This window comes from Podarcis raffonei, chromosome 5 (assembly GCF_027172205.1).
Source record: "Podarcis raffonei isolate rPodRaf1 chromosome 5, rPodRaf1.pri, whole genome shotgun sequence".
NCBI lineage: Eukaryota > Metazoa > Chordata > Lepidosauria > Squamata > Lacertidae > Podarcis > Podarcis raffonei.
In genome coordinates this window covers 5,027,378-5,051,065 of record NC_070606.1, presented here as the reverse complement: position 1 = coordinate 5,051,065, position 23,688 = coordinate 5,027,378, and the positions used below count along the sequence as shown (strand labels likewise).

The window sequence follows — 23,688 nt, the reverse complement described above, 5'->3', positions numbered from 1 at the left end:
TTTGTGTTCAGCATATTTAAGATTTTATTATTTTTAAAATAGTGTACTATACAGAAAAATACTCCAGAATTATTTTTCACCACTTGTGGCAAATCTACTGTTCATGAACAATTATGCTGGAATATTATGATGGCAGCGATCCAATACTCAACCTTATACAATTGAACTTCACGTTAATAAATATATTGATCTCCAAAAGCAAATGTAATACCAGGAGCACTTACAGCATTTTAATTGCCAAAAAGTTATTTCAATTACAGTGTAGTTCCCTAAAATAGCATTTCTACTTATCGGATAAGATTTAGATTTTCTATAAAGCAACTTGTTCCAACATGTTCAAAATCCAGCTATTTGATCTCCTACAAATGTATACAATTTCACACTTTTACAGTTGATTTGCAATTTCAAACAAGTAGATTTTACAGTGTTCTGCTACAATAATCCACAGTGGGGCTACTACGAGTTTATATTTGGAGCCACGATTCTACCTACAAATATTAATATTAGGATGTAACTACTATGTTCATCTTATTTGAGAATCAAAGTCACATAATACTTAGGCCTCACTCCAGTGTACTGTGTATGCAGGGCCCACAGAAGGATCCCAGGAATGCATAGCGGAAGACTGGTCTTCTCCCCCCCCCCCCCCGATGCCTTTACAATGAGTGGGAATCTTGTGCGTACCTTGCAACTCCCCAGGCAGCCCTCACTGTTCCACCTCCATCAAGGAAAGGGAGATTGGGGTGGACAGGGACGTATTATGTGTGCATGCAGGTCTCTTCCTCCGGAAATCACTCCATATAGAAGAGGGTCAAAACTGGGCTCCTATCTCCTTATGACAATCCCTCCCAGCTACTACATCCACAGTGCACTGGGTTGAGCAGCTGATCTACTTTATGTTTAAATGAGTAAGCACTGTCAAAGCACAATTTAAATATGTTATAATTTAAATGGCTTGCTCTAAAGCTGCAACGTCCCACTGACATGGATAGCAAACTCACATTTACTCGTGCTGGACTCCACCTTCAATCTAATGCATAGACAATAGGCTGGCTAATAAGGATATGCTCTTTAAACATTTGAATATCAAATTATATATACACATGTGCACAACTTAAAGAGCATCTCAATAAAAAAAGCATTAATCTATTTTACAGTCTTTTGCTTGAAAAAATAATCTTCGTAGACGTTTCCAAATTGCACAAAATCATTAACATCTTGCAAAATGTAAATTTCTCAGCAAGAATATGATGGAAATGGGTTTAAATATTATACTTTTAGAAATCCACTTGGAAGTCATAATTTGGAAAATTCATGTTTCTGGTGCCAAAATGCATCGATGGCATTCCAGAAACCCAAACTAACATTTGCAGACAGTATGCTACAATGTTATGTAACAGACCCAATTTGGCATTTTACACCATTAAGGCATGCTAATAACATAGAAAAGTTAACAGTACAATGTAAACTGAGGAATAATCAAATTCATAACTTAAGTAGTAGTAGATGAACCAGGCATGAAAAGATGGCAGGCTACATAGTCTTTAAATTAAAAAAATGCATCTTTCAAATATTGCTAAGAACAGATAAAAAATTGCAATTAAAAAAACAAGTTGCAATTTATTGCAAATTATTATAGGTCACTTAAAAGAAGTGATTTATACAAGAATCAATGCAGAGCCACCACCCAGAAAACTGGGACTGAGGCAGCAGCAAATTTGAAAATATACATAAGGCATGATAAAACAGTAAATTGGCAATAAGTTCTAAGAATATCATTTTCTTGCCAACTAAATTTCCACTCTGGCCTGGTTATTTTGTGCTGTGCATAAGCTGCCAACCTTTCCCAGTTTCAGTCTGAATTGTTATCTTGTCCCCTGGGAACACATATTTCAATCCATCATTCATTTGCATTAAAGGAAATATATACAATTTCAACACATTTCAGTTCTCTTCATGGCGGGCCACCAAATTCATACTGACTGACAATTACTACAGCACTTCTATACAATTCTTTGTCACTGGATTGCCTCAACATAGTTTGCGGGATAGAGCCCAACTTGTCCATTGTCCAAGCGGCCTTTGCACCAACCCTGTTCATCTTCATCTTCTATTTTAGTTAGCTCTTCCCCTGTGAGGAGAGAAAGTCATTTCAGAACCCAAAAAATAGCTACTCCCCTGGAGTGTTTGAGGAAAATGGGTCTTCCCATTGCAGTAACAGTACTGTCTCTTCGCCCCAATAAGCATCAGAGCATTAGAAATCTGGGTTTTATTACATTGCTCCTCCCATCCCTTCAAAAATAGTAATAATCAAAGCATCCATTGAAGCATCATGTTAACTGGATAAAAAACACCAGATATCATCATTTATTATTATTATTTATTGATTTTATAAACTGCCTTATACCTGCTGGTCTCAGGGACTCAGGGATATCAGGGAAATTAGTTGCTACCAGTTCTGAGTGCAGGGCCAGCTAGACAGACACAGCTGTATAAGACAGTGGTCCTGCGGGGGGGGAGGGTTTTGATTTTTTTAGGCAAATATTTTTAGGGAAATGTTTCTGGACAGGCCTGGGATAAGAAGGTTGCAGAGCAGGTTTAAATCCCCTAGAAAAATGGAGCTCTCCGGGTGAATGGGCAGTATAATAGCAAATGTAATTAAAAGTAAACAAGTAGAAAGTGATGCCCATTGAGGCAAAAAATCCTAATATCACATATACACTCATGGTGTACGAAGTGGCAGTGACTGACCAGGATCAGGAAGCACTATTAAGATTTGGGTCCTGTGTGCCGCAGCTGTAAAAAGGTGAATACCATGGAACGTGATTGAAAACAAAACTGGCAATATCATAATGCCTTATACAAATATATGGTGCAAATGCATTTTGTCTACTGGCATTTAATCTGATAAAGGATACTGTAGAAGTGAAAAGGGTTCAGAAATGGGCAACCAAAATGATCCCTTGTGAGGAAAGCTTAAAACATTTGGGAGCTTTGTTTTAGGGAAAGGACGAGTAATGAAGGACATGACAGAGGTACAGTGGTACCTCGGGTTAAGAACTTAATTCGTTCCGGAGGTCCATTCTTAATCTGAAACTGTTCTTAACCTGAGACACCACTTTAGCTAATGGGGCCTCCCGCTGCCGCCGCCCGATTTCTGTTCTCCTCCTGAAGCAAAGTTCTTAACCCGAGGTACTATTTCTGGGTTAGCAGAGTCTGTAACCTGAAGCGTCTGTAACCCGAAGTACCGCTGTATATCAAATTATGGAAGGGGTGGAGAAAGTTTTCTTTCTCTTTCTTATACTACTAGAATTTGCGGTCATTTCATGAAGGAGAACGGTGGGAGATTCAAAATGGAATACTTCTTCACACCACAAAAACTGGGGAATATGGTTCCACAAATTGTAGTGTTGTCCACAAACTTGGGTGGGTTTAAGTTGGCGATCAGACCAATTCATGAGGGTTAAGGTTACCAAGGCTAACGTTGGACCTTCCCTGTCAGAGGCAATATCCCAAGTGGTGAGGGAGGCTGCCTAACAGTCCTGCTTGCAGGCTTTCCTTAGGTTGGCCAATGTGAGAACAGAATGCTGGACTGGATGGGTCCTTGGTCTGATCCTGCAGCCAGGCTCTTATGGTCTGAGAGATGCTTGTGGCTGGCATTGACTCTTATGTACCTTTGCCATTTGCTCTTCTGTTTCAGGCAGCAAAATGTTTTGGGCCAATCCTGCCTTGCATCTTTTTAGGGCAGAAAAAAAGAGTAAAAGGTATTTACCAGTCTTGAAACTGAGTTCATCAAGCTCTTGACCTTCATAGTCATACAATGCCCGTACTCGAACTTCCATCGTAGGGGGTGTATCGTCATCAAATGGATTTGTTTCTGCTGGAGCATCATTGGATGAAAAAGGATTGTTGGTCTCCTCATCGGACCAGTCCGCAGAGTAACTTTGGTTTTTCTCTGAGCTGCTAACACTAAACACACGAAAAAATTCTGTTAGCTTCCCTGATACAAGTAGCTCGGCAGGGGGTGGGATATCAATTCTAGATATCCCACCCCTTGCCAAGCTACTTCTGGGCACCTGATTAGCAATGCTGTGCTTTGCCCCTTTTCACATCACAGTGCCCTTAGAGACAATAAGAGTGAACATAGAGGTTATGGACCACCAAGAGAAACATCAAGGCCAACATGTTCATTTGAGGGGAAAACATGAAACGGTGAGAAAGGGGAGGGGGGAACACCTAGTGAGCACAGCCAGTAGCAAAGATCCAGCAGTAGTTTCAAAGCACATGACCACAGTTAATATTTGTGGAACCAGTGAAGGAAAACCAACCAGAAAACAAAACAGTGACAGAGCATTGGGAGGTTAGTCGGGCGGGTTTGCAACAAAATAACCGTTCAACAAGGACTTCATGCATTGTGCAACATAAGGCTTTTGTAGAAACCCGGAGTTGGAAACCCTGGATAGGAAAAGTGTAAGTATAAAAAACAGTTTGAGAACCGTCTTTCACCAACTTTTTGATTTTATTGTCCTCCTTTTCACTGACAGTACTTCCAGTATCCTCTTCATCTTCAAAGGGATTGTAACTTGACTGAACTGACTGCACTGTGTCACCCGGAACACTAACACTGCTATTTGGGAGAGAAAAATCATGAAGGTGACCCTGCCATTTCACGGAGTCAATATACATGCAATTAAGAACAGAGCCATGCACATCCTTCTCTTTGGATGGCTTACCTTCCCAACACTTACTTAAAATAGAAACACGTCTCCCCTTCTGCCAAAGCCATTTCCAACTTATTTCGCTACAGAGACACTTCAGATTCCGTGTCACAAGTGTCTGACCTGCCACTATAGAAGCCAGCCTAGGATCCCAGTTTCAAGCTGGTTTCTGAGCATATAATGCTTAGCAATAAGAATGGATACATTGATTCTGATTCACATCAAATCGTAGTTAGCGCTAGCCAGGGAAGTATGGAGTGCACAACGTGGGCCGTGCGCTCCAAATCAGTCTTGATAGCAAGGACTCTAAAAAGTACAGCAATTAATACCATTTTAAAGGTGCATGTTTACATTCTGAAGTCACTTACCAAACAGATAAGCCCATATTGTGGTAAATGAGAAAAAATTAACATTAAAACCAAAAGATGAACAAATAAAACAAACTATCAAAACGTTACAAACACAATTTTCTATGTTGGTGAATCAGGAAGTAGAATGGAAAATAAAACTTATGGATGTCCTGACTTCCTGTCGGCTGCAGGGGCCATTTCGGACGCGGATTTAGCCTCTTGGGGAAAATCCGAGTTTAGCAGAAGACTGGAGTTTCACAAGGGCACTGTGAGCTCCGGTAAAAAACCCAAAAGGGAGTTTTGGGTGCTGGGGACCCAGCAGCACCCCTGGCGTATCTCCCCAAAGGCAGACGGACCCGTAAAAAGGTTTGGAAACCCGGGGGAATGGAGGCGCGGGTGCAAGGGGGTCTACTCGCTACTTCTGCTGAGTGAAGCCTCTAGTTCCGATGGCAAAAGGCAGCTGACGTTTCCCGACATTAAAAGATAATCCGAAGGTAAGTGGAGAAAATTTGGACTTATTTGGCAAAAGAAGGAATTCGGAGAGCTTTTGAGACGCAAACAGGGAGTCCCTCTCACTGCTGAAAGTATATCAGTGCTTTAGCTACAAACCGGAGACAAGTGGCTATAATAGCTAGCCCCCGTCAGCCCTTTGGGAAAGGGGGGAAATAGCTATATAAAGACACTCAGAAGAACTGAAAGTTTGTTGCAACAAAAAGTTACGGGATTAAGAAACAGCTTGAAAGCACTGAGTGGAGTGGAAACCCTGCCGGCTTTGCCAAAAGTGACTGGATAATGGAGATGGAGAAAGACTAACAAACCAGCATTCTGCCGCTATAATTTCCCAAAGGGCTTGAATAAGAGACTTGCCCGTGAAATTTACTTTTTATTTCTGGACGCGCAATATTTGTTGCTTGATCCTGAGGCATTGGGAGACGCGGCTTTAAATCTGAGGGAACTGAGATTTGCTGGTGTACTCCAATATCATTCCTGAGGATTAGGTCATTGAAGAGACCGAAGAGGGGGGTTCTTTAATAATTTTGGATCCTGAGGACTATTTTTTTATTGGTGGTTGTGACTTTAAGAATTGGATTAGGCTGAATGGGCAGCTGAAGAGAACAGATAGGAGGAATTCAAAACAGGAAGAGCCCAGAATAGACATTGCAGAGATACTGGCAGATATTCGGAAAGATATAAAAGATACTGAAAAAATCTTGGATAGTAAATTTGATAAAATGGATAGAAAAATTGATAAATCAGTGGCAGAATTAAAAGGCCAATTGGGAGAGGTAAGGATAAAGACCCAAGCCCTGGAGGAGACGCTGAAGAAAACAGTGATCCCTCTTGTTGTTCTGGCTTCTGAGATTCAGAATATTATTTTCTTGTTTTCCTCCTCCAAAAACTAGGTGCGTCTTGTGGTCTGGTGCGTCTTATAGAGCGAAAAATACAGTGATTTGTATACAGGAAACACATGTGGCAAAAAAAATTGAAAGAATTCTTAAAAATAAAAGACTAGGGAAGGGATATATTTCAGCAGATGACAGTAAAGAAAGAGGGGTGGCCTTATATATAAAGGAAAAATATGAATCTCGTCAGATTTTTAAGGATGATAACGGAAGGATAATAGCAGTGGAAATGATAGCACAACGGGAAAATTTAATTATGGTGGGAATCTATGCACCGAATGACAAAAAAGCGGACTTTTACAAAGAACTAGAGGAGAAGCTGTTTGATTTTATGGACCAAACAATATTAATAATGGGAGACTTTAATGGGGTAGTTTCCCCAGAGATGGATAGAACAGAAAGGAAAAAGTAACGAAACTGCCCAAAACATTTTTCACTTTGGTGGAAAATAATGATTTAATAGACACATGGAGATTAAAACACCCACTTCAGAAACAAGGCACCATATTTTTTCGCTCTATAAGACGCACCAGACCATAAGACGCACCTAGCTTTTGGAGGAGGAAAACAAGAAAAAAAATATTCTGAATCCCAGCAGCTAGAACAGCAAGAGGGAGCGCTGCACAGCGATCCCTCTCACTGTTCTGGCTTCTGGGATAGCTGCACAGCCTGCATTCGCTCCATAAGACGCACACACATTTCCCCTTACTTTTTAGGAGGGAAAAGTGTGTCTTATAAAGCGAAAAATACAATAGCTACTTCTCAGAACCAAATTAGAGTGCTGGTCTGATTGATTATATATGGGCTTCCAGAGATTTGGCAACGAGAATAATAAAATCTGAAATTCTTCCAAAAACTATGTCAGATCACAATGCGACAACACTGGAGTTGAAAGTTAAGGAGGAGACTTCATTTAGGTGGAGACTGAACAAGGGGTTGCTAGATAACCAGATAATATTGGGAAAAGCACAAAAGACACTGAAAGATTAACTCTTGAGTTTAATTTAAATAAAGGAGTGGACATTAATGTGGTATGGGATGCCTCAAAGGCTATAATAAGAGGATTTTGGATACAGCAGAATTAAATTCAAAAGAGAATGAGAGAGAAGAAAAAAGAAGAGTTGTTAAAACAGATAATATGTAATGAAAAGAAATTAGCAACTAATCCAAAAGATAGCCAAGCTAAACAAATCATAAAAATGTTGCAGACACAATTCTTGATATTGATAAACAAGAGATCGAATGGAAAGTTAATTTTTTAAACCAGAGAAGCTTCAAGTTAGCAAATAAACCAGGAAAATTGTTAGCCTGGCAACTAAAGAAGAGACAAAAGCAGAATACGATAACAAAACTAATAGTGGAAGGGAAAACAATAGAAAATCCAGGAGAAATAAGGAAGAATTTTGAAAGATTCTATAAACAATTATATAAAAAAGAAAAAGAAGATGAGGAAAAAATAGAAGAATTTCTGGAAAAGAACAGGTTGCAGAAAATTACCAATGACAAAAAGAACCAACTCAATTCCATTATTACTGTGGATGAAGTAAAAGTAGCAATAAAACAAGAAATAATAGGAAAGGCACCAGGACCCGATGGCTTGACAGCCAAATACTATAAGAAATGCGTGGAACAACTGTCAGTTCCGTTAATGGAGGTAATGAATAACATTTTAATGGGGGGGGGAAATTCTGGAGACTTGGAAAGAAGCCCATATTACACTAATTCCCAAACAAGACACGGACTTAAGGCAGGTGAAAAATTATAAGCCAATCTCACTCCTAAATAATGATTACAAATTATTCGTCAGTATATTGGCAAATAGACTTAAAGATGTATTGGGAGAGGACATTGGAAAGAACCAAACTGGATTTCTATCTGGTAGACAGATGAAGGACAATGTTAGAAATATAATTGATATAATGGAATATCTGGACTCCAGGAGAGACAAACAAGACGCCCTAATGTTTCTGGACGCTGAAAAGGCATTCGATAATGTGTCTTGGCATTTTATGAACAGAAATTTAGAATTTATGGATATCGGTGAAAAAATGTTAAATGGTATTCAGGCTATTTATTCGGAACAATATGCTAAATTGATAATTAATAATAACCTCACAGACAAAATTGAGATAACAAAGGGAACCAGACAGGGGGGGCCGCTATCGCCATTGTTATTTATAACAATACTAGAGGTCCTGTTGAGGAAAATAGAAGCAACAAAAGAAATAAAGGGGATTGGTGTAGCCTCAAAAGAATTTAAGTATAAGGTCTTTGCCGATGACGTTGTTTTGACTTTAGAACAACCTATGTCCAGTGCAATAGAAGCTTTGAAAAAGATTGAAGAGTATGGGCAATTAGCAGGCTTTAAGCTTAACAAAAATAAGACAAAAATATTAACTAAAAATTTGGACAGTAAAGAAATAGGAGAACAAAAGACAGGTATGTCGATAGAAAAAAAGTTAAAATACCTAGGAGTCTGGCTCACATCTAAGAACATAAACCTCTTTAAAGACAACTATGAAAAGGTGTGGAATGAAGTGAAGAGAGATCTGGAGATATGGACGAGAATGAAATTATCAATGATGGGTAGAATCTCAGCTATCAAAATGAATGTGTTACCAAGACTGTTGTTTTCATTGCAGACAATTCCGGTTATCAGTGGAACAAAACAATTTAACGTATGGCAAAGAAGATTGTCCAAATTTATCTGGCAGGGAAAAAAGCCAAGAATTAAATATAAAATATTCACAGATGCAAAAGAAAGAGGCGGTTTTTCCCTGCCAGATCTAAAAATTTACTACGAGGCGGCGTGTTTTTGTTGGTTGAGAGGATGGATAACCTTAGATAATTCAGATATATTGAATTTGGGGGGATTTGACAACAGATTCGGGTGGCACGCCTACCTGTGGTATGATAAGGTCAGAATGCACAGAGGGTTTTTGAATCATACTATTAGAAAATCATTGTATGAGGTGTGGAGCAGACATAAAACATTATTGGAACGCAAAACTCTGAGGTGGCACTCTGGGCCCTTTTACCTTGCCCTTTCCCCATTTCACATCCCTCACCACCAGCTCAGCTCTGGGCCTCCTTGAGAACTTTTGCTTGGCCAGAATGTGCCCTTGAAATGTGCTAAACCCTCTGGGTGGAGAGCATTGTCTGCAGAAACCTGATGTGTAACTGCAACATAGCCTAGAGTGCCACATGCCACCCCCACCCCATGAAGACTGCTTATGAAGAAACACAACCCTTGAGCTAAAAATAAAATAAAAATTCACTACTCCTTATCTATTACCTCAGCGGGTCAAACTTTAACTACAAAAATCCCAGAAACAGATGCTACCTTTCAAAGCTGTACTAAAAGTTCTTTAAAGCTTGTGTTATTCTGCAGCTATACCTAGTTCTAAGCAATTTCACAAGTGAATGACCAACGCCAAATTTCTCATAACAGGTCTTATGTATAGGCACTAAGGAGACTATAGAAGGGGTGGGGAGCTTGTTTCAACACCAGTGCTCAGTTTCTTCATGGACTACCTTCCAGGACCCACAGGCAATGCATGTAACACTTACCTTTGTACAGTAGGTTACATTCCAGCCATACCAGAGTAAAGGTTTCCACATTCACCTTGTCCATCCAGGCAAGCAAGAGGCATTAATGGCCTTCAATGACACATGTCAGCCAGGCCAGAACATCCCAGTTGGGCACAAAGCACAGCTAGTAAGGGATGTGGCCAGGGGAGCAGCCTGAGGGCCAGATGGCCCCAGGCCCGAGGTTCTCTATCCCTGGATTACAGCTTTGTAAACTATATGCATTAAGATACTAGGATCTCCAATTAAACAGACTTATAGTTAGGAAGCGTAGAATGAGGACCCAGCTTTTGAGCATGGGAATGTATTTTGTCAGGGCATACAACTTCCTGCTAGCTACTGCTCTGACTCAATATAAAACTTACCTCCATCTGTTTTCAACAAGGCCAAATGTTGAATCGATTTGTTGCAAGTCTGTTCTTTTCCACAGATTACTACTTATTTGCCTTATTCTGGAATCTAATCAAAAATTTTAAGACTCCACTGTTTAGTTTGGTTGACAAACTGACTGCCAAAACAAGTCCTATTTATTTATTTAGATTTTAAATGAATGTATGCCTGCTTCTCTACAGTTCTGATGGGACATTAATTCCAACCCAACTTTGGCAAGAGACTGAGAGTAGGGTTCTGGCTCTCCTACCCACGTTTCAAACAAACCAGAAAAAGCATGTTTTCCAGAATGTGGTGACTTCCTGGCTCTGGGAAGTTAGAGATGTTTTCAAGATATCAACCTTCCAGGGTCAATAAAAATCCCATATTCAATCTACTGCAACAGCTCCCAGTTCAGTCAGTCATTCACTTCTTCACATAGTAAAGGAGCAGGAGAGGGGCCCAGGAATAAACATGTCAGCTCAAACCCACTCCCAATCGCTCCTTATGGGGAAATAGGTCTGAATAAAGCCTAATTTTCCAAAACTACATATTTCCAGTATAACCCAAAATAGGACCATTTGATACTTAGCAATTAGTGGTAAAAGATAATGGGCTCATGATCATGTACCTGCTGTTTTTGTTGTGCTGTGGAACTGGTTCTGTCTGGCTAATACCCGTCAGAGTTACCCCATCTGCAGCTTTCTTCTTCTCTCTTCTACTAAGAGTGCGATTCAGATCAGCTGACCAGTCCTAGAAAATGTAAGTGAGAAAAGGCGTTTTGCATCAGCTTATTTCCAGAGACCAACCCCCATTCTTGGGTCAAAGGGGCAATGCCCTTTGTGTGTCTTAACCCTGATTCTAGTCTTAAGTCATTCATATCTGTATTATAGCTAATAATAACTGAGGGGGTTATTGCTTTTGCTTGTTATCATGGTATGTATTTTTGAGTTTTTATATTGTAAACCACCCTGTGATCTTTGGGTGAAGGGTGGTATAAAAAGAAGAACAACAAGCACCCTGTCAACCTTAGCCTGGAGATATTCATTGTCAGGGAACATAAACTGGCAAAATCTAGCAAACAAGGACAAAATGCCTTTGCCCCATGTTCCCGCTGACACAAGCTTCTTAATGTCCCACTCTATATTGTGGCTTGGGATTCCCTGGAATTCCTAAAGCTTAATCTTCCTTCTTTTCCCAGTTCAGTCAAGGCAACACTTCATTGCTGCCCAATTGGCTATGGAGAGTAAAGTTTAAGAGTCCTTATAAGTAGCACTGTAGCATAATAAACCACCTGAAGGAAATCCTTCTGTTAAGGTTCACCCGAAAATGGTCATTTCAGGACTACTTCACTCTTTGGAGAGCCCTTGTTTCCTAAACTATAACTGATGTTAAATGCCTGAAATCAGATGAATCCAGGGCTACCTTGCGAGGAGGCACTCTGCCCAATCAGCTTTTCAAATTCCCAGCCCATTTTTCTACCTCTGAATTTTAAGCAATTTCAGAGGGTTTGGCTGGGATAAATATAGTCTGACTTGACTTCCAGCTTTGGGTGGATTTTCTGCATCCCTACACTCAGTAAAGCCTCACTGTGGTCAAGGAAAGTGTTCCCTTTCAACCTCCTGGATCCTATCCTGACACTAGCAATTCTCTGTTTCAGACAGAGCAGAAGGAAGCAAAGAGCTAACCCACTGTTTTCTGATCATCAGTGTATCTGTGCAGCACTTTGCAATGGTAAACCCCGCTCAAAAGGGCTTGCAACTTTCCAGCTTCTACCGCTGCATGTCCCTCTTTCCTCACACGAAATGCCAAAGCTCCACTATGCAGCCTTCTCTGAATCAGTGCTGCCTTATTCTTCATCAATCTCCACACCTTCCCACTCTGGGATGCCGTTTCTGGGTGCCTTGGCAGAAAGGCAGTATATAATTAAATATGAGCTAACCTAGCTTTCTGTTTTACTTTCTCAACAAAAACTCTAGCTTCTGGAAAAGCTTTGATCTCACAGCTGTTGCTTCCTCCAAACTACCTTAATTCAAATTATTTCTTAAATCCTTGGACAAAATTAAAATTCCTTAACTGAAAATTGTTTCTAAGTAGCAAAGAAAATTACATACACAGGAAGTAACCATTCATAAAAAAGCTGAAAATTGTACAAATAGCTCATGTCATTTGACATGTTTTCATGACCATTTAGGCAGTCTGAGTTATAGAATTAGCTGTAAGTAAATCTGGGGAAAAACTTACTTCCTCCTTGTTGCATGAAAAATAAACAAACAATATTTGTTAGGACAGCATTTTATTTTAAGCATTTTAAAGCCTGACATTCATTTAAAAAAAGAAGAATCTTCCAGCTTAGAGTTTAAAGCAAAAAATTTAAATGCAAACAAATTAGAACAGTAGAACCGATGGGAAAACAAGCTATAACATCACATCTATAACATGTAATTTCCATTTTGGATAGTGCTTCACAATTGCATACCCAACACAGAATACATACAGAACATATATTAGTATAATTTATAGCACAGTTCTCAGAGTGTTTACTCAGAAGTAGGCCTGATTGTATTCAGTGGAGTTTACTCTGGGTAAGTGTGCAAAAGATTGAAGCCTTAAGTTTAAATGCATTTTCCAGCTTTATTCCAACAGGAAGAAGAATACTAGAAATACTGAAGAGTATTTTATCAATCCAGCTAATTTTAAATAATGTTTTAAACATTGGTTTACTTTTGTAACCCACCCTGGGGCCTTAGGGCAAAGGTGGGTAATAAATTATAATAATTTCAAAATGGAATTTTTAAAGTGCAATTGTGGTTGAGTCCAGGCAAGATAAATCCATAGTTCTCTTGCCAGAAATGTAAATATCTGCAACTACATAACCTTCCTACAACAGTCTTTTAAAAAAATTAGCATAAAGCAATGTTAAATTGCTATTTGCATATTCTAGCTCACAATGAAAAAACATTACCAAGGCAGTAATAATTTGCTAATATTATCCTGATAGCACATGGCAGCACTTTGATTTCTTATATGCTTTTTTCACATAGGGTCTTTGGTAAAAAGATTTGGTTTAGCTTACGCTGAATGCTACAATGCATTTGTATTGGAAGCCATTTAAAAAGGACATAGATTTCACACCTCTTTAAAACAAAACAGCAACATGAGGATAATATTTCACTTATTTCATTCCTAGTGTATTCTTCCAAATAGGAACGTGAGCCAAACATGATCAAGATTCCGAAGGAGAATCTCTCAACTGGCTAAGTCACAACCTGAACCATAAAACTGCTGGCTAATTCTGAATACAGAAACGTTACAACAGCGGTTTCCTTTTGCCCACCAGTCCCTCCTATGGTACCTGTCCAGTAATTATTATTTCAACATTACTATTCTTACTCAGTTCCTCTTTGCACTAGCATAGCCTCTCTTCCACTGAACATGCCTCCTTCAACATACCCACATCTCCCTGGATGACAGCCACCCTCCTCCCATCCATTCCAAAGAGAGAAGTCACCAAAAGCTTCCCTCTGTGAGAGTGTGGCAGCCAGGGCAGATGGAGGTGCCTTTTCCCCCATTGAGGGGGGCATGGCAGCACCATTTTGTGGTCCCACCAGGAAAAGGCTGCAAGAGAAAAGGCTGCAGCACCATTTTGTGGTCCCACCAGGAAAAGGCTGCAAGAGAAGATCAAGTCCTTACCTCAAACTGGGGCCAGTTCATGGACATGCCTGGACCATGATTAGCTCTAAACCACCTCAGATCTTCAACAGTGTCTGCTGCCTTGATGTTCTGCTCCAATTCACGATAGATATTTTTATAGCTGTTAAGTAATACATGCTGATTTAGAAGTTGCAATGAGCAAATCAGAAAAGTTTCAGCTATACAATGTTTTGCCTAGGTATTATTACATAATGTCTGCTTGAAGTTCGGTACAATTCAGACATGTAGTAGATAGAAAAAGGAGCAATACCTTTTTAATCAGATCTATAAACAGCTGATGAATATTTTCATACCAGTGTTTTAACAAAAATATTAACCTTTTATGTGCAGTTAAACATATTCATCATCAGCTAAAAGAGAGAGAGAGAGCTTTGTTGCTTCAACCCACATTAGTCAATCTGGATGGAAAACACAAACCAGATCAACTGTAAAATTTGTGCAAACTTTATTGTGAGAGTATTTCCCAAGGGCAAGGTGAATTCTATTATTAGATTGGCACATCTACTAGGCATTTCACTGTAGCACCAACAGACTTACTATTTGGTATTACTACTTAAATACGAACTAGCAGAGAGAAACATTTGACAAATGTTTAACACACAGGCTGTTTTTTTTACTAACAAGGAGATTGGGTCAGTGCTTGCACTACTGCACTGCACACTTCAGCGATAAAACTGAGTCTAGCAACATACCTGCATCCATTTTACTCTGATAACTGAGGGGGAGAAAAATCCTAAAAATAAGAAGTTTACTTTATAGTCTAATCAAGTAATAATAAGCAAAAAATAAATAAATCTGGTGCATGTGTTTTAGCTGTTAAACATATTTTCTAGAGGAGTATAAGCAGCTGATGAATAATATTTGGAAAAAACACTTTGAAGCTGGGTGTGAGCAAGGGGATCTTTCACTGACCAATTATAATTAGAAGTATTTAAGAGTTAATTTCTTTACCTACCTGTCTTTGGGGATAGGGTAGGTTGTATATAACACTATCATACAATTAGTTTTTCCTTCCTGGAAAGATTAGCGCTGTGCCTAAGTGTGTTAGAAGCTATATGGAATTATTCCGTTTTGCGGCCAGTACTTCACCACTAACAATCGTGAAGACAGAAAGAGGCTGACGCCAAGAGAAGTTGGATGCTTTTCTAGAGAAAATACCCTCTACCCCATAGGCAAACTCGCCCTCCAGATGTTTTGGGACTACAATTCCCATCATCCCTGACCACTGGTCCTGTTATCTAGGGATGATGGGAGTTGTAGTCCCAAAACATCTGGAGGGCCGAGGTTGAGATAGTTTGCCTATGCCTGCTCTACCCTCCCATTATCATAAACTCACTCAAGTTGATCTTTATAACCGTCTAACTGATAATCTATTAAAAGCCTTTAGAACATTGCCCTGCTTAATTTTTTGAATTATTTTAATTACTTTAGTAAACGTATTTTAATAAAATACTCTGTCTACCTATATCTCCCACATTGGGGATTCACCTTTGGGTTGTATTTGTTTAAAACCGATCTTAATATTCTATAAATAAACTACTGTAACTCATTCTTGGACCTTGTGGTGAAGGGTGGGGTAATAAACAAACAAACAAACAAACAATCCTTTTGGGAATGTTATGAGGATAAAATTTGGGGTAGACCATTATCATAATGTTATAAAGCATATGCATTTAATACTATTTATCATTATTGTATTTATTTCTGTTTTATTATTTACTTATTCCTTAATAAGCCTCTTAGTATTGTTAACACTCTAAACTAAAATAAATCACATTAATTAATATTTACCATTCTGTTCCCAGGTTGTCGACATCATGTTTTCTTTCAAAAAGTGCTAACAAAACTGCGAGCAGGAGACCCCTTTTTGGAAGCCCCTTCTCTTTCACAAAGGAGGGTTACACCCATGACGGTGAATGCTTCCTAAGAAGGCTTTTGTTTCTTACTGAATCTTCAAATTTATGTAGATTTAACCAAATCAACTAAGATCTCTTTAAGTAAAACACTAAGAGAAAAATCACTGGTAGCTTTTAAAATGAAGCCAGTCACAATCACTAGCTTGTGAAAATCATGTCCTCCTATAAACCTCCTCAGAAGTCAGTAAATTCAACAGAAAAATGTTTAAATATAGGTTATGTCACCCCAATTCTATATTCTTTAAATCGTGAACGATGCTAGCATAATTTATTGTTATACTGTTTCACACGAATACAACTTTGGTATGCAATGGCTTTCATCTTACACATTTACCCTGGAACAGTAGACAAGTCAAGATGTTTCTGAACTTCCAACAACACTTCTCGGAAGAAACGGATACGTCTTTCCTCAAACTGCTGACACTGCTCAAAAACCTGCTCCATATTTTCCATATACTGAGGTGTTGCATTGTCCAGGTCTTTCAGAGCCTTTTCATACTTTTCTCTCGTCTTAAAGACAAAACAAACAAACAAATCCAAATCAGATCAGCTAATTGGGGAACTACGTCTGACCAAGCTGGCTATGGCACAGGCAAGACTAACCTTGCTGCACTGGATTGCTCACAGGTGACCCGGAAGAGCTAAGCTAAGGTTAGGTCTACAGGTGGATGCCACTAAAATATCCTGGCTCAAGTTTGGCAACCTGTCTCCCATTAGCACAGTTCTAATTGGGTGTTGACTGCCTCACTTCAGTCTCTGGCTGTGTGATAAACCATAGTTTATCATCATGTACTATTATTAATAAAAATTTGAATATCTATAGCCCTTCATCCTGTGGAACAAATTAGCCTCATATAACCAACATGCTTAACTCTAATTCATGCATGGAAGGGTTAAGACCATAGAGGAAGCAGTCATGCCAGGCTTAGCTAGGAAAGACACCCTCACCTTGGGAGGAAAGACTCCCAAACTCTTCGCTCTTCCACTTTCTATCATCATTCTCTTTCCACCATGTGAACCAACTATCTTTGTGTTTCTATGTCTTTTCTTGCTGCTCTTTTCTTTGAAGAGTGTCTAAGTAAGCCATGTTTAACATGTGGGCTTTTTCTATGCTAATGGAAGTGGGTAACTTTGGAAGCAACTTAGAAGGGGGAATTTGAAAGGTCTAACAGACTATCTATTTCCATGCTTTCCTTTGCTGCATGTTCTGTGATTTCAAATCTCTGCTGGGGCTCTCTCACCAAAGAATTGTTGGAGCACTCTCAGAGGTGCAATACATAGTTCAAAATGCAAAATGCCACTGGCATATCTAGAATGCAACAGGGAGAGAAGAACACTTCATACAACTGAACAGCAAGTGAGAGTGAAAGTGTGCACATGTACGCTCCAAATACCCTAATTTGAATAGAATAAGGATACTAATAATATGAGACAGAAGGTGACCATTTTTTACCCTTGTGCTGGGATCACTTATACCTAGTAGTATTTCCATTTTTCCACCTGGAAGAAATGCTTTTAAAGTTCCGTGTTCAGAGTAACACACAGTTTACCTTAAGCACATCCTGTTTACTTTTATCAACTTTGTCCTGCAGTTTCTTCAGTTGTTCTGGATTCAGGGCTGGGTCAGCTTTGCTATTAGTCTCTCTGGATACGGCCAGCTTTTCTTCCTTGCAGGCTACATGATATGCTTTCTTAGCAGCTTCGACCTAAGTGACATGTTTTAACAATAATTTCATCTTTGTACAGAATCACTATAAGCACCCACCATAGATCAGAAAGTTTGAGGGGAAATATTCTTGTAGGACTTAAGGAGGTATCAAAATATGTTCAGATAACCTGATCATTATATTGCTGAAAAGTACAGTGACTGCGTACTTTTGTGTACAGTGAGCCAAACTGAGGCGCCAATAAATACCCTTTCACACCTTACACACGTGAAGAGGTCCTTGTGTAGTTAACACAGCCCTGTTGCTGGTCCTGCCCCCATCATGAGGTAGCCACTGGCCCTGCCCCTGGATACCCAAAAGGCAGTATATATGTTTGCAGGGGGAAAGCATATGTGTGAGCAGCTACCCTGCAAGCATTCCTGCAGCACAGAAACAATGGAGAATTGTTGGCTCATACAAGACGGAAATGAGACTTCCAATCTACAGATACAACAAAAACTTGTAGTCAAGGACTTAAGCACATGTTTGGCACTCTGTAGCTTTAAGACCAGAGGGAAATGAGCATTGGCCGCAATTTTCCTAGAGAAAGCAAGGAGGGGACATGATCAACAGTAGAGTGGGCTCTCTCAAAAGGTGGCAGACTCTCCGTCACTGGAGGTTTTTAAGCACAGGTTGAATGGTCATCTGTACTGGATGCTTTAGCTGAGATTCCTGCATTGCAGAGGGTTGGACTAAATGACCCTTGGGGTCCCTTCCAACACTTTAATTCTAGGATTCTATGTGAAAGCACCCAATGCAGCATGGATACAAGAGCACAGAGAGGTGGAATAGTGGACAAAATTGCAAGGAACACCCAGTACATAACAATCACTTACCTCTTTTAGCTTTTTGGCCCATGGTTTCTGAGCTTTCCTAAAACCATCTTCAGCTTCTTTGGTTTCCTTAAATCCACCCATTATTTGCTTGTGAAATGCCTCCTTCTGCCAGTTCTTTATCTTTTCAAAGTCTTCATTCATTAGGGCACTTTTTACTTCTATGTGTAGTTCGCTCACCTTTTCGGCCTCAGACATAAATGCATGCCAAGCCTTTTCAACGGTACCATACTGGGGCCCTGATCACAAAGATGGGGAAAAAGCAGCAAATGAAGTCATTTTTCTCACACTATCCTGAGTTTTTAAGGGAGGCTTCCTCAACCTCGGCCCTCCGGATGCTTTGAGACTACAATTCCCACCATCCCTGAACATTGGTCCTGCTAGCTAGGGATCATGGGAGTTGTAGGCCAAAAAATATCTGGAGGGCCAAGGTTGAGGAAGCCTGGACTATAGTGACTACATTCATTTCACAATAAAGCAGTTAATGGTTTACTGTGAACATACAGAGGCCTGACAACACCTAGTGTCTCTATTGTGGTTCCCCAGAACAAGCCAGGGGGTCCTTAACACACCATCTGAGACCATGCAAAGAGGCTGAAAGGCAGGAGGATGGTCAATGCCTTCTAGATCACCCACCAAGATTTCGGTAATGCAGGCTAGGTCAGTTCTTTCAATCAGGATCAAACCCTATATGACAAATCCTATAACACCAACCTGGTATTAAGCAGCAACACCATAACACTGGTCAGATAAACTTAAATACTCTTTAATTATCAATCCCTGAATCAGGGAACCCTTTGTTCCAAGGATATAACAGGTATATATTTTTAGGTACGCATTATGATTGAACCTGCATTCACTCTATTTTTCTCTCTTAAACCTTCTTAGAAATCAAGTCCAGGACCTATATTTGTGTTTTTCATAACTTGTTGGGTTCTATTATTTCTTTTTAAAATAGAGGGCTAATTTAATTAAGGATAGCTAGACTCAAGTAAATTACCAAATCGCTTGTGTTAAAAAAAAAGTTAGGTAGATTTTGAAATCTGGACAAACAGCTACTCACTGACATTTTGAAAAAGGATGGTATCCAGGGTTACTGCACTTTTTTCAGTGCTTCCTACTAACCCGCTAAGATCTCCTAAGTAATTAAGTGGACTTGAACACTGCCATCGATACAGAAAACATAAACATGCAAAATAGACAAAAGTTCCCTTTACCCTTTTCTACAAGTTGTCTCCACCTTTTCGCCCATTCAGTGAGCTGCTGTGCATAGCCCTTTTCTATCCTTGCACGCTCATGAATGCAGTTCATCAGATCACTGCAAAGTCTATGACCATCATCAATGCGTTTCACTGTCCGCTTATAGTTTCCAACCTAAAAAGAGAGACAGAAACATTTATATAAACACATCAACGACAACAAATCCAACCTCTTATTTAAAATGGAAGCCAATTGTTTTTCTGTTCCTAGAAACGTGACAACCATTCTTAGGTTAATTACAAAAATGAAACTTGTACTGAAAATCAGTTTGTAATGCCAATCACAAATAATCAAATACTATTAAATGACCATGATTCTGAATACAGTGAAATATTTCCTAAATACATTCGGTATGCACCAAGGAGTCAAGATTTGAAAGAATTCCAATTTTTAGCTATAAGCAATCTTGCTGCACTTGATGTGTTAAAAAGGTAGGCATTTTCTTATCTAAGGAACACCTGGTATCAATTAAGAAAGCCAGCTTAAAGTACCACAATCACCTTTCCTAATAATGTTTTATTTGTGTTTCCTATTGAGGAACAAATCCAATTCCCTTACACACCTAGAACTTGACATACTTACCAGAGTTCTGTAATTTTGTAAAATCATCATCATCATCATCATCATCATCAAACAGTTACATTCAGATGAACAATTGAGCTAGCTAGGAATGTTGAAGTGTTGCTGGCCTTATTTGTAACCAGCAGCATATTTTTCATATAAGACAGAGCCTAGAGCACAGTCTGTAAGAAAGATCTTAAAAATCAAGGCTGTTCCATAGAGACAACACTGCCTTTTTTAAATAATAATAATAATAATAATAATAATAATAATAATAATAATTTATTTATACCCTGCCCATCTGGCTGAGTTTTCCCAGACACTCTGGGCAGCTCCCAATCAAGTGTTAAGAACAATACAGCATTAAATATTAAAAGCTTCCCTAAACAGGGCTGCTTTCAGATGTCTTTTAAAGATAGGATAGCTGCTTATTTACCAGCTCCACCTGGTACGCAGGCTGAGACCCTACCTGCCTGCTCTATGTGGGGCTACCTTTGAAGGTGACCCGGAAACTACAACTAATCCAGAATGCGGCAGCTAGACTGGTGTCTGGGGGCAGCCGCAGAGACCACATAACACAGGTCTTGAAAGACCTACACTGGGTCCCAGTACGTTTCCGAGCACAATTCAAAGTGTTGGTGCTGACCTTTAAAGCCCTAAATGGCCTCGGCCCAGTTAACTGAAGGAGCGTCTCCACCCCCATCGTTCAACCCTGACACTGAGGTCCAGCTCCGAGAGCCTTCTGGTGGTTCCCTCCCTGCGAGAAGCCAAGTTACAGGGAACCAGGCAGAGGGCAGAGTGGCACCCGCCCTGTGGAACGCCCCCCCCCCCAAGATATCAAAGAGAACAATAAGTACCAGACTTTTAGAAGACATTTGAAGACAGCCCTGTTTAGGGAAGCTTTTAATGTTTGGACTACTGTATTTTAATATTTTGTTGGAAGCTGCCCAGAGTGGCTGGGGAAACCCAGCCAGATGGGCAGGGTATAAATAATAATTTATTATTATTATTATTACCCTGTCCTGAATAAGGGTTTGTCCGCTGTCCTTTCCTCATGCCAGAGCACAGGCATCAGCTCCAAGGGTGTATGGGGTGGGCAGCAGAATTGTGAGGACTGATCTGGGAATGAAAGCACTGCTTGTCTCTAACTGCCAGTCACCTAGGAGCCAAATAGGACTACTCTGGGGAGGCTTATTGCGGCTTCCTGAGAGCCTCCAGGCTGCCTCACTACTTCCCCAGAGTCCACCTAGTCAACCAGTTCATTGCAGCTAGCAGAGGACAAGACTCTGGGGTTATCACAGCTTCATTCTGCGAGATTTGAAAGTCAGGGCAACAACCCCCTTAGGGTCTCTCACCCCATCCAGTTCCTTCCCCACCCACCCGCCATGCAGACCTGCCTCTAAAGCCACATAAAAGTTAAGAGCTGCCCTCAGGCAGCATGCCCTTAGGCACGCTGCTATGGTTCGTCTTAGTGTGTCGTCCAAACCCGGGCTTGTGGCTTAACATAGCACAGCAGCAAAATGATTGTAGGAGCAAAGCTGCCACAATCTCCTGCTCAGGAGCCTGCACATTTGCTAGTTTGCACTAAGACATGGTGTTTCTGGCAAAGAAATTCATACAAATGTTTTTTCAGTTGGCAACCCTCAAAGGGGCAGGAAAGTGAAGCTTAGACTCTCACTGCTACTAAAAGGTATTCTGAGCCCTTGTAGTTTCTGCATTGGCAATGCCACTTAGGAGAGAAGCAGCCACAAATCACAGGAGACTCCCTACAGGAGTGAAATTTGAAGTCCTCTTAGCGTACAAATACATCTGCCAAATATTCTCACTTACAAATGAAGCTGTTGTCTCGCCAAACTCAAGACGGACACCATGTCCTTGTGCATTCCCTTCTGGCAATACACTTGCAAGTATTTCCACTTAATACGGGGTACATCATAAGTGACGTTTGCAACTGGCACAGCTTATACGGAACAGTATCACCTGATGCTTTCAGAAGGGGAAACCCTTTAGGCCTTTTGGTCCTTTGTAAACAATCTGCTTTTAGCACTACCCTCATGCACACAACAGTCAAATCCCTAATTCTATTTACTCGGTATCTACTAAATCTTATATTGTATTGCTAAGATTCACTGGTGACCTGTGGCATCTTTATGTAAGCCACACTTAAGTTCAAAGTGCAATGGGAGCTGCCTATAAACCATGAAGGTGGTTCCTGGATTGAACTTCCACAAACTGCAGGCAGGTTTCGTGGGAACTTCACAGGAAATTAACTTGTATGACCTTGGAGAGTGTGGGGCAGGGGAGGCAGAAGGTAATTAAATACTGTAGCCAAACTACCATACTTTTCTGCGTGTAACACCCCCCGTACATAAGACGCCCCCTAATTTGGGGGACTAAATTTAAAGCAGGGATGTCCAACAGGTCGACCGCGATCGACAGGCCGACCCGCGGTTGTTAGAAGTCAGTCGCGGGCTCATTTTCGTCCGCGGGGGCAAAAGGAGCATTCAGCTCCGCCCCTCCCTCTTTCCTTTATCTGCGCACCATTTCAAGAGGGGTAGATCACTGCCAGTTTTTCATTCTGTGAGTAGATCACAGTCCCAGTCTCCCCCCATTTAAAGAAAATGGGGGGAGATGGCACAGAGTTGTCAAGCTTTTTGGGGGAGACTGTTGAGCTTTTTTCGGAGAGGATTGACAAGAGTTGTTTTTTTGGGGGAAATGCCCAGTTGCAGAAATCCAAAGCAGCCATTTACGCATCCGCAACTAACTGCAAATAACTCACCCACTGACAAAGCAGCCCTTGCAGCAGACACCATTCACCCACCCAATCACAAGATCCTGTTCACGGCTGCAACCAATCGCCCGTCCCCCCTCTGCACTACCCATGTATAAGACCACCCCCCATGTTTAACTTTAATTTTGAGTAAAAAAACCCTCATTTTATACGCGGAAAAGTACAGTAAATGCAAGTCAGAGATAAAAATGCAATCATGAGCACACTTCAGTAACTTTCAAAAAGTTTTTATATTTTTGTAAATGGCTTTTAGGTATTTTACAATCCTGCAGTATATAATTTTTATGTAATAAATAAATAAAAAGACTTGCCTCTGATATTTAAAGGCTGCATAATTCCTACTATAGCAAAGTTATTGACAAATTCTAGAGGCGAATAGTTGTGCCCACGCAAGCAGAACCTGAGGCTCAATTCAGACAAGCCAGAAAGCAGTAGGGTGAGCTTGCAGTGCAAATAACAGGCAATGTATGGTCCAGACC

General features: G+C 40.2%; 1 protein-coding gene across 4 annotated transcripts in view; it reads right to left on the bottom strand.

Moving 5' to 3' along the window:
- PACSIN2 (protein kinase C and casein kinase substrate in neurons 2) overlaps positions 1–23,688 on the bottom strand; it is a 49,039-nt gene continuing 25,351 nt past the window's right edge. For 2 of the 4 annotated variants that reach the window (XM_053387688.1, XM_053387689.1), the window contains 9 exons: positions 19,815–19,971; positions 18,601–18,836; positions 17,609–17,764; positions 16,393–16,568; positions 14,122–14,242; positions 11,060–11,181; positions 4,511–4,627; positions 3,773–3,969; positions 1–2,131 (listed from right to left, as the gene is read on the bottom strand). In XM_053387688.1, the coding sequence (XP_053243663.1) occupies positions 2,019–2,131; positions 3,773–3,969; positions 4,511–4,627; positions 11,060–11,181; positions 14,122–14,242; positions 16,393–16,568; positions 17,609–17,764; positions 18,601–18,836; positions 19,815–19,971 (1,395 nt within the window). In that variant the 3' untranslated portion in view covers positions 1–2,018. The remainder of the gene's footprint in view (positions 2,132–3,772; positions 3,970–4,510; positions 4,628–11,059; positions 11,182–14,121; positions 14,243–16,392; positions 16,569–17,608; positions 17,765–18,600; positions 18,837–19,814; positions 19,972–23,688) is intronic. The other 2 variants (XM_053387691.1, XM_053387692.1) reach the window with 2 other exon arrangements.